Below are 11,639 nucleotides of genomic sequence, written 5' to 3' on the forward strand. Positions count from 1 at the left end.
CTGTCTCACCTCCAGGGGCAGAATGTTCCAGAAGGTGGGTGCCACTGCAGAGAAGGCCCGCCTCCTGGACCTGGCCAGGTGGGATTCCCTTACTGGCGGGCTTCGTAGCATGTCCTCTCTGCATGACCGGGTGGGATGGGCTGATGTTAATTTCCTCAACTCCAATAATGTCTGTGTTTTAGGATCATCTGTCAGGGCTTTTCTTTATGCACTTCTGTTCCATCAAAGCTACTAAAATTATTTCCAAAGGAGGGCATTCTTAAATTTGCAAAATGCCCTCCCAAAGAGATTCGGCCAACTACCACTTTGTGATTGTCTTTTTCCCCTTTAAAAAAGTCTTGTCCACGTGACACCGGCGCTTTCTCCCTCTCTTTCATTTCGTACATCAAAGGCCAAATTTTCTTGTTACTCCAGATGTTACTACTACTACCTACTTTAGCATTCCAGCAATCCATAACTGGGCATCTTTTCTAGTGTTGTGTTGACAAGGGTCTGTTCATGGGTCTGTTCATCTGCTTTCCCTGCCACTGTGGCTGGAGCATAGTCTTGGATCCATGTAATATTGATCGGCTTCCCTTGGATTCAAACCGAGGCCATTCTGTAACCTTTTGGGTTAATGGCTACTTCATTTTTTCAATGGCTTATGCTCATCTGGTATGGAACAATCCATTGCAGTTTGCTGATTCTGAGAATGACTGTAGTGTTTGTTTTGCTTCATGGATATTCCATGGACTAATGGTATAGATGCCTTTACAGGTCCAGACTTAATTTTCAGCCTCCGGAGACATCAGAAGCTGGATGTCCTTTTGGCTTTCAGTCAGCCATTTCATAAACACCAAAGCTACTCATACTTCCTCTCTGCTCTTTCTCCATTGGATACCTCCTGACTGCCAGATTTGGGGGGGGGGGGCAGGGTGAACATACCTAATACTCCTTGCCTCCTATTTTCCCTACAGCAACAACCCTGTGAGGTAGGTTGGGCTTATATTGACCAGGACCCAGGGAGCTGAGTCCCTACTTTATCCATGTTGTTAAAAATAGAAAAACTGATCAGGAAATAATCTTCCTGTAATGTCCTCCAGCTAGGGTCCTGTCTTTTTCCCCTTTAAAAAAGCCTTGTCTTTACGTGACACCCGCACTTTCTCCCTCTCTTTCTCCCACTTTCTCTCCTGCCTCTGCGCTGTAACTGTTCGGTTGGAATCCTCCCGGAACCAAAGTTATTGGAGCCACGATTCCCACCCGGAGCGCCATTCCCTTGCCCCGGCCAGGAACCGGAAGTTCCTCGGTGAGGGCCTGTTCGCCTTGATTTACGTTCCCCCGCGAAGGCGGTTGGCGGGGAGGGATGGAAGAAGTGCGGGGGATGAGCCTCTGGAGCCGTTTCCACCGGTGAGGTTCCGTTCTGGCGCGCCGCCTCTGCGGGGGCGGGGAGGTGTGGTTGCCCCGGAAAGGCTTCCCTTCGTTTGGAAACGACCCCGATCTGCTCTCCTTTGGGTCCTCCCTGCTCCAGAGCGCCTGGGGTGAGACGTAGGGCGAGGATCGTGGAGAGCCGCGTTGGAGGTTTTGTCCAGCCACCGACCTCGCTGGGGCTCTCGGGTCTGCAGGGTGGTTGGAAAAGCTGGTTGGATGGGGTCCAGCGGCTCCTGGGTGGGGTGGGGTGGCTCGCCATATCAGTAGCACTGGGGAAGGGGGAGCCAAGTTCTCTTTCCCCCCGCCCCTCACAACTCCACTGGGTTGTTATCCTGCCTTTTTCATGCCCTTAAAGTCCCCATTTGGGGATTTTGTTACCATCTTCATAATCTTGGGTCCTCCTTCCAACATTTGTGGCCATTGAAACAGTTTTGAATCTCTCTTCTCCATAATTTAACTATCCTTTACTGTACAGCTCTTGGGGTTCAGGCCATAGTGCCACGGCATATAGTTGCGTTTATTTCTGAGGAACAGGCCTGTGGTTGTCCTGTAGATATTACTCACTCTCTTGGTGACATTGGGTATCTGCTTGAATTAATGCTGCAAAAATGGCTTTCTCTTTCCAGGCATTAATTCCATAAGGAAAAAGGAGAAACCAAACGGTTTGCCACAGTTTTCCAGACAAAATCGAGGCAGCAAATTGGTTCTCCTCTGCAGAAGAAATTACAGTATGGAAATTCCAGCAACCAAAGGTTGCCCTTCTCAGAGCAACAGAGATTCTGATGGGTCTATTCAAGCATCTCATGATGATGATCAGCAGCCTGCAGCCTCAGATATGTGCAGCTTTAGGACAGTTGGCGGCTCCCCTTTGCGTCAGATGTATTGGGGAGAACAAATGTCAGGAGTCCCAAATTCACACAGTTGTCTCCTGAGCAGGATTGGGGCATCTGAAGAGCATCATTCCTCTCGTAGGGAAGAGAGTTCTTGGAATCCAGGCCCAAATTCCTCTCTTGATAGACATGAGTCCAGAGAGTCCCTTCCTCTCTCTTCCTGCTGGGGTGAATTAAAGACAGAAAACCCAGCTGCAAAAAATGTCGGTAGGGCTACCCAGAAGTTTAACCAAGGCACTGAAAAACTGGGGGACTTGGATACTGAAAGTGGCACCCCCAACAGAGAAGAGACCTACCATGACAAACAGTCACATTACGATAATGGAAATTTTAAGTCCCTTGGTTCAAACATGGTGACTGATGGTCCCACTGAGGACGACGACACCACTCTCCTTGCCATGTTCCACGCTGTGGCCAACAGCTGCTTGGCAGTCCGGAGCCAACAGAAGGATGAACCAGATTTCACACCAGCTCAAAAGTTGGCCATTTTACGGGATTTATACCGCACCAAACCTCTGGTCTTCCTGGAGCGCTTCCGAACAGCCCTGCGGGAAGAGCACTTGCCCTGCTTCCGCCATCTCTCTGGCAATTACGAGGCAGATTTCTACTGTGCCGAGGTGCGCAGGGCTGGCCTGGGCAAAACCCGGCACACGAGGGTGAGGAACAAGCGCTATGCAGCTCTGCAACAGCTCATCAGAGGTATTGGGGCCTGAATTCTTGGGGTTTACAGTTTGTTTAAAAGGAAATCGTAAACCTGTAGATGAGCAGATTTCTGAACTAAGGGTAGAAACGAAAGCCAAGAGTCTTTTTTTATTCTTGTCTCCCACTTATTTGGTCTGTTTACTCAGATAGCTACCATTTTAGCAGCATGACTTGCAGGTGTCAGTAGATGAAATTGCTGGTATAGCCTAGCGCAGGGTGTCTCAACCAGGGTTCCGTGGCACCCTCAGGTTCCACAAGAGGTCTCTAGGGGTTCCCTGGAAGGTCATGATTTATTTAAAAAATTATTTGAAATTTGGGCAACTTCACATGAAAGAGGTAAGTTTCATTCTTTAGTTTAAGAACACTGTTAATGCATATTTGCAGGCCTACCCGTGAAACGCATATAATACTTTTGTGACTTCTGGCCTATCTTTGAGCCTGAATGTGCAGGGGTTCCCTGAGGCCTGAAAAATAATTCAAGGGTTCCTCCAGGGTCAGAAGTTTGAGAAAGGCTGGCCTAGTGGCTAATTGCAATAATATGGCTGAGTTCATGCAACACAGTTATCCAACTTCGTCAGAGACATAATGCCCACAGTGGAGCAATGTGCTAAGCTTAGCTACTTTAAAACTTGTTTGGCTTCTTTGTGGCTCAGCTTATTTGGCTAGTGATAGTTCAGTTGTGCAAACCCAGAAATTTGAGTTCGTTCCGTAACCCAGCCAGTTGTGTTATGCAAAGGGTGGAGAGCCCATGGCCCTCAGATGTTGTGCTACTACCTGGACTGCATACGATGGATGTGTGTGTGTGTGTGTGTGTGTGTGAAAGGAGCAATTATCATTTGTTTAGTCCAATTTGTCTGTTGCGCTGCCATTTCTGGCTCCAGGATTCTTGTTGCAGACTCCTCTGTCCCTGTTCTTGTAGGTGGGGAATATTTCAGCGATGAGCAGATGCGTGGCCGGGACCCCCTCCTTTATGAGCAGTACATTGGACAGTATCTGAGCGATGAGGAGCTGCAGGCACTGGGCAACCTGAAGTTGGAGGCGTCCTGCTCCCTCTCAGGAGTCCTCCTAGACTCCTACCAAGAGCAGGTCATCCAGCAGCGGCTGCAGGTCCAGCAGGAACAGGAAGAGGCCTGCGAGGAGGAGGAAGAAGACAGTGACCATGGTAGTGAAGGTTGGTGAAGCAAGGAAATGGGATCTAGTGGTTGGACCTGGGTGCAAGAATCCAGCCCCTGCAGAAGATTGGGAGCGTCTGAGTTTGGTTTGAAGAGAACAGGTGGGCGACTTTGGGCCGGTCCCCTCTCTCAGCCCAACCCACCTCACAGGGTTGTTGTTGTGGGGAAAATAGAAGGAGAAAGGAGTGTTAGGTATGTTCCCTGCCCTCAGTTATTTATAAAAACAATAAAGGGATAAATTTTTTAAAAAATAAATAAGAAGATCAATTTCTTACTCTCTCATAAACTGCAGGGCAGGATTTCTGTCTCCCTAAAGATCAGGGGAAACCACCACCACCCTCCTGAGATTTGCAAGATAAGGAGAGATTTTTTAGGATAAGGAAGCAATATTTTAAAAAAAAACAGAGAAGGGCATCTTGTCCCCGACTCTGGAAGAGGCACTGAGCATCCGCCCTGTGTCCTTCCCTCTCCAGGCAAGGCTTTTGACCCTGATGCAGACGAGTGGGTTCCTGATGATGGGGAGAAGGCTTTTCTGCGGGAAGAGTTCACGAGCCGTATGTACCAGCGCTTCCTTGATGGCAAGGATCTGGACTTTGACTACAGGTAAGGACAGCTGATGGATCAGGACAGGACAGATCTCTGCTGCAGGAGCTGCACGCCCAGCCAACACCAAGCAGGATTTAGGGTGATGCAAGCCAAGCCAAGGTAACTGAGCTCATGCTTTCCCCACTTCTGAAAGGCTAGCTGTCAAAAAGTCATGGGATGAAAAGAAAGGCCTGGAGGGAAGAGAAAAAATGCAGCACAAGCACCTAGTAACTTTACTACTCCATCCTCCAAAGCAGAGGGGCCTGCTGTTTCAGGTTGCTTATAGCTGGACAGCAGGTTTTCCCCAAACGATCTTGCATCCCAAGGATAGATCTCTTCCCATTGGGGAGTTGGATGCAGGAATGTTTTCTGAAACTCTTGCATTGCCGGCTAATGTAGCATCTGCAGGACGGATAACGAAGCAGGAGGACGTTAGAGGAGCCAGGACCGAAATAACAGCATCATATTTATTTAAATTGTCCCCGTTAATTCTTTACAGCCCTGGGAGTCCTTCCCCAATTGCCATGGGGAGCCCAAGTGGCAGGGGCAGTCTCCAGAATCCGACTCAGGAAGGGGTGGCTTTCATTGGGCAAGTTCTACGGCCCTGCAACCTCTCTGCCCCCCTCCACCCCCAGAGTTGCTCAGGTTAGCATGAGCAAGAGGAGGTTACATATTAATGAGGATTAAGTGTCTAGCAGGCACTGGGCTCTTGCTATGACGAAAGAGGGAAGTAATGATCTAATTGGGGCTAGAGCTGGAAGTTTTATTATCTCACATCTCGCAAGAGCAAACAGGAAAAGCCAGCTTTTCTAAGTAGCCTTTGTTCTGGGTGTTACAGGTAGTCCTCGCTTAACAATTCATTTAGTGATGGTTCAGACTTAGAACAGTGCTGAGAAACCGACTTACAACCGGTCCTCGCACTTACGACCATCGCAGCGTTCCCATGGTCGCGTGATCATGATTTGAGCACTTGGCAACCGGTTCACATTTACGACTGTCGCAGCGTCCTGCAGTCACGTGATCGCCATTTTCAACCTTCCCAGCCTGCTTCCAGCAAGCAAAATCAGTGGGGAACTGCATGATATGTTTAACAACCATGTGGTTCGCTTAATGGCCGCTGCAAAAAAGGTCATAGAATTGGGTTGGGTTCACTCAATGACCACTTTGTTTAGCAACCAAAATTCCCATCCTAATTGTGGTCGTTAAGCGAGGACTACCTGTAATTGAAAAATGCAGGTCAGTCACAGGACAAGGAGCTTCTAAAATGATATACTCTGTACGTGCCTTGTTGGAAGTAATGAGTGCCTAATGCCTTTTCCATTCTTTCCTTTATCTCCTGGCTTCCCACTCCCCCGGCAGCGAAGTTGATGAGAATCCAGATTTTGACAACCTTGACATTGTCTCGAGGGATGAGGAAGAACGTTATTTTGATGGGGAGGAGCCTGAAGCCGCTGACACTATGGAAATAGAGGAGATGGATCTAAGATCTTAGTTCCTGTGATGGAGGCGAAGGCATCAGGGCATCCTGCGCTGCTGGTGGCAGAGCAGGGAAATGTACATTTGACGCCCCACCCTAGGTGGCATTCATCTTGCTGAATTGGGTGGACGAATTGGCTTCACGTTCACCTGGATGGAGCGTCAAAATCGGAAGTGGTTGCTGAGGGAAGTTTGTGGGGCCCACGGCATCTTTGGTACCTGGTAAGAGATCACCAGATCTCTTCCTGAATTCTTCTGAGTCCCCAGTAGGAAAAGATTGCTGAAAAGAAAAAGACCAGACAATGCCAGTGTGTGTTTGTCATGCCTCAGTAAATCTAATCCCTGTATCTGGACAATACAATTTCCCACAATACAGTCACGTTCCTTTCTTGAGTCTGCATTTTCCCCTTGGCCTGTAAACCAGTGTTTCTCAGCCTTGGCAACTTTAAGAGGTGTGGACTTCAACTCCCAGAATTCTGGGAGTTGAAGTCCACACCTCTTAAAGTTGCCAAGGCTGAGAAACACTATTGTAAATAAGCAGTCTCCATTAGGAGCAGAGCTAACCTCAAGTCTGGACACACCCCAAGTCAAACCTCCCTCCACCCCCACCAGTGTTCTGTTCTTCAGTGGCAATTTGGGTCTCAAGGGCTTTTTCCAGCATTTGGAGGTGAACAATAAAATTGCTAAATAAGAGTTTGGCATCATCCAGCGGTTTCTTCAGAGTACCTAGAAGTGCCCCACTTCCACAGAAGCTGCCTGTAGGACCCAGTGGCTCCCGGTTATTGAAGTCAAGTATTCTGCACGAGGAAAGATGTAGCCCCTGTCTCTAAAGGGTTACAGTTTAGGAAACAGAAGGAAGTACCTAATAGGAAGTCACTTCTAGAGTTCATACTTGCGGATTCTGCAATTAACTTAGGGGAGCCGATTTTCTGCTTTGGGAGTGGGGAACTTGCCCTTACGGTTGAAAGGGGAGGCCTGGCTAGGATACAGATTGTACCCTGTTCCCTTTTCTGGTGAACCAAAGTGGCTTGCGAGAGTGGATCTTGCATTTTGATCTGGTTTGGAGGAAGGGGGGTGTGGGTGTGAGAGAGTGAGAAAAGGGAGTTCTCAGCTCTTTAGCTAGCTAGCCATCTGCCTACGGAAGATGCACCTTGGAGTCCCAAGGAGGGCTGGCGAAATCTACCACACTTCTCTTTATCAGCTGAGAACGCAGCTTTAAATGTAGGCTAGGATGTGCTGATCTCTAAATCCCATCATTGTCAGCTGCTTTGGATGGCTAAGGCCAGGAGGGGGCAGCAAACCTCCAATAAACGGGTGGCCTGGATTCTTGGATTCCTTTGGAAAATAGCAGGAAAAGGCGCCTTCTCACTTGGCGCAGGAGGTCGGATGCTCTCTGGGACGATGGGGCGGCCACACAGCATCTCCCTTCCCTTGGCCTTTCTCCGTTGTTTGATTGCTGCTCTGCCGACCTTTCCTGGGATTTGGGGGCGACCGTAACTTTACGATTAAACCGCAAATGTAACCCTAACGCTTGGAGCCAAAAGTCAGAGGAGATGAACATCTTTTAAAATACAGAACTGAAGGTGCCTGAGAATGTGGGAAGCTTTTTGATACTAGAAGGATAACCACATAAGGGCCACCCGAGAACTGTTGACATCATCTCCCAGAAGGCCTTTCCTCCTAGTTGCCACTGACTTCATCTTAGGCAACAAGTCAGCCTGAGATGTTTTGGTCACATCAGCTTGACTCAAGAGCTTCCCCTTTTCTCACTTCAGAGGAATCTGACACTCAACACTACAAATTTATGTTATGGTTATTGCTAACTGGGCTTGCGTTTGCAGGAACTGCTGCCCCAACCTGCAAGAAGGTGCAGTGGCGCAGCTGTGGGTTGTGGATGCCATGGCCTCATGAGATGCTCACAGACAGACTTCCCAAAGTGGAATACTTCACCCAGAGCATCTCCACACAGCGTAGAAATGCCTTTAAAAGTGAAAAGGGTAAAGTTGACAGGGTTGACTTGTTTCAGCCAGAGCATTGTTTTCCAGACTGGGCAGCTTTAAGATGTGCTGACTTCAACTCCTGCCTTTTTTAAAAATAATGGTAATAAAAAATAATAGTATGTGTAGATGCCTGCTAAGTTACCTGGGTAAGGTTTTTATCTCTCCGTCTTAGCTCCCCTTCACAAAAAGTACAAATAAATAACATCTATAACACTCTAAAAAACATTAAATAAATACGTATTTTATTATAGTCTGGATTGTTGATGAATGATGAGATTGTTTAATGTTCTAGAGTTGTCACCTAGAGCAGGGTTTCTCAACCTCTACAACTTTTAAGATGCATGGACATCAACTCCCAGAATTCTCCAGCCAGCATGCTGGCTAGGGAATTCTGGGAGTTGAAGTCCACATAACTTAAAGATGCCAAGGTTGAGAAACACTGACCTAGAGTATTAAAACTGCAGAATTATACTTTTCCTGGATAGCACTGTATAGGTGAGGTTCAAAGTAGAGGTGTTTCTTCTCCAGCCGCTTCCATAAACACAGTTTTTTCTTTCTCCGTGGCTAATCTTTGCGTACTAGATTTATGGAACCTCTGGCCTAGGATGGTTCTTGTTCCTGTGGAGAATTTAGCAAGGAGCATTGATTCTTTGCCATCGACCCCTGGCAGATTTGCTTGTTTGGACTTAGTGACTTTCTCTATCTATGCACGCCTTTCTCTTACACAGCATGGCTGTGTAACTGAAATACATCCACACGTTGCTGCTTCTATCAATCCAGAGTAAGAATGCCTGTAGCTCGTTTGGCATGGTCCTGTTGAATAATTGGGAGAAAAAGATCCTCACCAGCCTGCCCCAGGACCTTGAAACTTTCTGCGCAGAAAAATCTGCGCCCGTTAATTACATTCTCAAAATCACCAGCCCATGGGGTGCGGCGTTCCTCAGCAACTGACAGACAGAGAGCAGTGCATCTCTAACCCAAAGCCTCATTTTGCAGCGTACAAATTTGAGTTAGAAAATAAAAGGCTTTCCAGGTATATTTCACGCGCATGTTGATAGCTGTCGGAAAGCGGCAGAGATGCGTAGATCAGAGCTAATCTGGGCAGAGATTGGAGCTGGGTTTTTTTTGTTGATGTTGATGTGCCTTAATACATGTGGTTCCCCCCCACCCATTGCCTAGGAGCAAGTCAGTGCCAAATTGGGAGTTTCTTCCCCCTACGGACAGCGTTGCTTGACTAGCTTAGCTCCAGCGTGGCCTGTGCCCGTGCCTGTGGCAGCCACCTGGTTACAATACCTTTTTGCCCTGAAGAATGCCAGATATTGCCTGTAATGAACTCTACATGTCAGCCAGCCCTTGCTCCCAAAATGCCAACAGGCAGCATTTCTGTATCAGCTCAGGAACTGCTGCCTCTGGAAGTTAACCCACCAAGCCAATAGTTGGCAGGGGAGGTTAAACAGCGAGTGTTACCTGCGTGTCGGAATCGGCTTCAACAGAAGCGTTGCAAGTCTGATGGGAGGTTCTGTTTTTGTTTTTTTAAAGAGCATTTGCTCAGCATATTCCAAGCTGAGCTGAACTTCTTTCCTAGGATTTTATTGCCAGAAAAGGGGCCAGTGGGGAGTGGGGGGAGAGAAATCTGCTGCTGCTAAATTCAATCCTCTTTGTGGAGAATATACGGTATATTTAAGGCTGAAGTCCTGGGGATTCTGTGAATTGCAGTCCCAACATTGCTGGAGGGTGCCAGGCTGGGAAAGTCTGGCCCAGAGGGTATTTGTATCACAAACCCTACTCTTAAATTAACCCAAGACTCAGATTTTATAGAACACGTTGCACTCCTGCGCTGTAATTTGTCTAGTCCTCCAAAATCCCAGATTCCATCCTCTTTCTTGCCAGTGGCAGACTCACAGAGGACTAGCAGCATGGCACGGCTCTCGGTTGCCTAGCTACATCACCTGAATTGGCAAAGGAGGAGGATGCTTGTGAGTCACCCCCCAAACTCCCCTGTCGGGTTTCCAGTGTGTCCCCCAAGGTCCCAACTCCGAGCGATTGAGTTTCTGTAAAAAAAACAAAAACAAAAACAACTGCCTGTATGTGGCATTCGAACCTGCATTCCGGTGGGAGGTCCCTTCAGGCCAACAGGGCCGCCTGCCTGTTTCCAATTGCTCCCCTGAATTCCGCAGGCGTGGGGCGCTGGCCTGGCCCTCACGGCAAGCTGGAACCGAGCACCGTGGGCGCTTAGACCCAGCCCTATCCTGCTGCCCCAGGGCAGAAAAATGGGCAGCTCTTGCCAGCTCACAGCTGGATCTCACGCCACTTTCCCTGGAGACAGCGAGCTGGTGGGGAGACCCAAGGGGAACCCCCGCGTGATTAATCCCTTGCTCGGCAACCGTCAGGCCTCAGCCTGCCGCTTGGCTGGTACGGGGCCTGACTTCCCACTGGCTCTTCTTCACTGCCGGCCTGGTGTGGATTACTTTCCAAACAGGATGCTGTCTGGGCCCAACGGAGGGTATTCCCGCCACCACCCCCTCCCGTGGGCTCGGAGCGTTTGCCTGATTCACCGATTTTGGCAGAACCGAACAAATGGAGTGCAAAGCAACCCTTGGTTGTCCCACAATCTGGGCTAGAGATGCAAAAGTGGGCTGGAGGCTGTCTGCGGCCCCACCGGCAGCCCCTTTGGGGGGATGGATAGGGTTGAAAGGTTGGGCAAAATGTCAGGAGGACCCTGGTAGCTGTGACTCGCGGGAGCTGATGCCTCTTAATAACATTTCTGAGTCGGAAAAGATGCTACCGGGGTTCTCTGGATTTTGGGCCACTGGAGACCGACGTCTCTCCTTCCACAAGATGGTTCCTGTAAGCCACGGAGATGCCCAAGATGGTTCATTTCACCCTGGATCTCCTGGCCATTCCTTTTGGAGGGCAGCATGCCCCACAAAGGCTAGCACAGCCCTGACCGTGATGCATCCCTGGTCTAAGCAAAGGTGCATTTCTGCCATGGGAATGTGTGCAGGGGACTGGCCCCTCTGCCAATACACTCCACAGAGCATGCTGGGCTCCATCGCATTGCGCAACAGAGCTCTCTCACTTGTGTAGCCAACTTGTGGCCTTTGGCTCCACTCCTTGTCTGTAGTGCTGGCCAACACAATGGGGACAACTGACTATGGAAAGAGGATCCCGGCAGAGGGGAAGGTAGGAAGCGCTGGATGGGGGCGGATCAGTGTCATGTCTACTTGTGCTTCCAAAGAAATCAGCTTTGGGTGGGGAAGGGGATGTTGCAATCCTGTAAATTATGCAAAATAAGGCATGTTTGCACAATTGGTGTTTCAGGTAAGGAAAGCTGCGGAGGTCTTGTGCCCTTTACCTCTCGTTCCCACCTTTTCCTGAAGCTCCTGAAATTAAGCTGTTGCTCACAC

At 48.9% G+C, this 11,639-nt stretch overlaps 1 protein-coding gene across 1 annotated transcript; it reads left to right on the forward strand.

The window, feature by feature from the left end:
• The first annotated feature begins 1,277 nt into the window (after positions 1–1,277).
• CCDC97 (coiled-coil domain containing 97) lies at positions 1,278–6,925 on the forward strand. Its single transcript, XM_063312231.1, has 6 exons — positions 1,278–1,386; positions 2,034–2,996; positions 3,919–4,170; positions 4,645–4,774; positions 6,116–6,657; positions 6,746–6,925. Exons 2-5 carry the CDS (start codon positions 2,138–2,140, stop codon positions 6,246–6,248), a joined length of 1,374 nt encoding a protein of 457 aa, XP_063168301.1. The 5' UTR covers positions 1,278–1,386; positions 2,034–2,137; the 3' UTR covers positions 6,249–6,657; positions 6,746–6,925.
• Positions 6,926–11,639: the final 4,714 nt, after the last annotated feature.

The sequence above is a fragment of the Candoia aspera genome, chromosome 10 (assembly GCF_035149785.1).
Source record: "Candoia aspera isolate rCanAsp1 chromosome 10, rCanAsp1.hap2, whole genome shotgun sequence".
Classification (NCBI taxonomy): Eukaryota; Metazoa; Chordata; class Lepidosauria; order Squamata; family Boidae; genus Candoia; species Candoia aspera.

Excerpts from the sequence above, each read along its gene's own strand:
- CCDC97 (XM_063312231.1), top strand. The coding sequence starts at position 2,138 with ATGGAAATTCCAGCAACCAAAGGTTGCCCTTCTCAGAGCAACAGAGAT. Across the intron at positions 4,171-4,644 it reads CAGTGACCATGGTAGTGAAG|GCAAGGCTTTTGACCCTGAT; the intron begins GTTGGTGAAGCA and ends TTCCCTCTCCAG. Across the intron at positions 4,775-6,115 it reads GATCTGGACTTTGACTACAG|CGAAGTTGATGAGAATCCAG; the intron begins GTAAGGACAGCT and ends CTCCCCCGGCAG.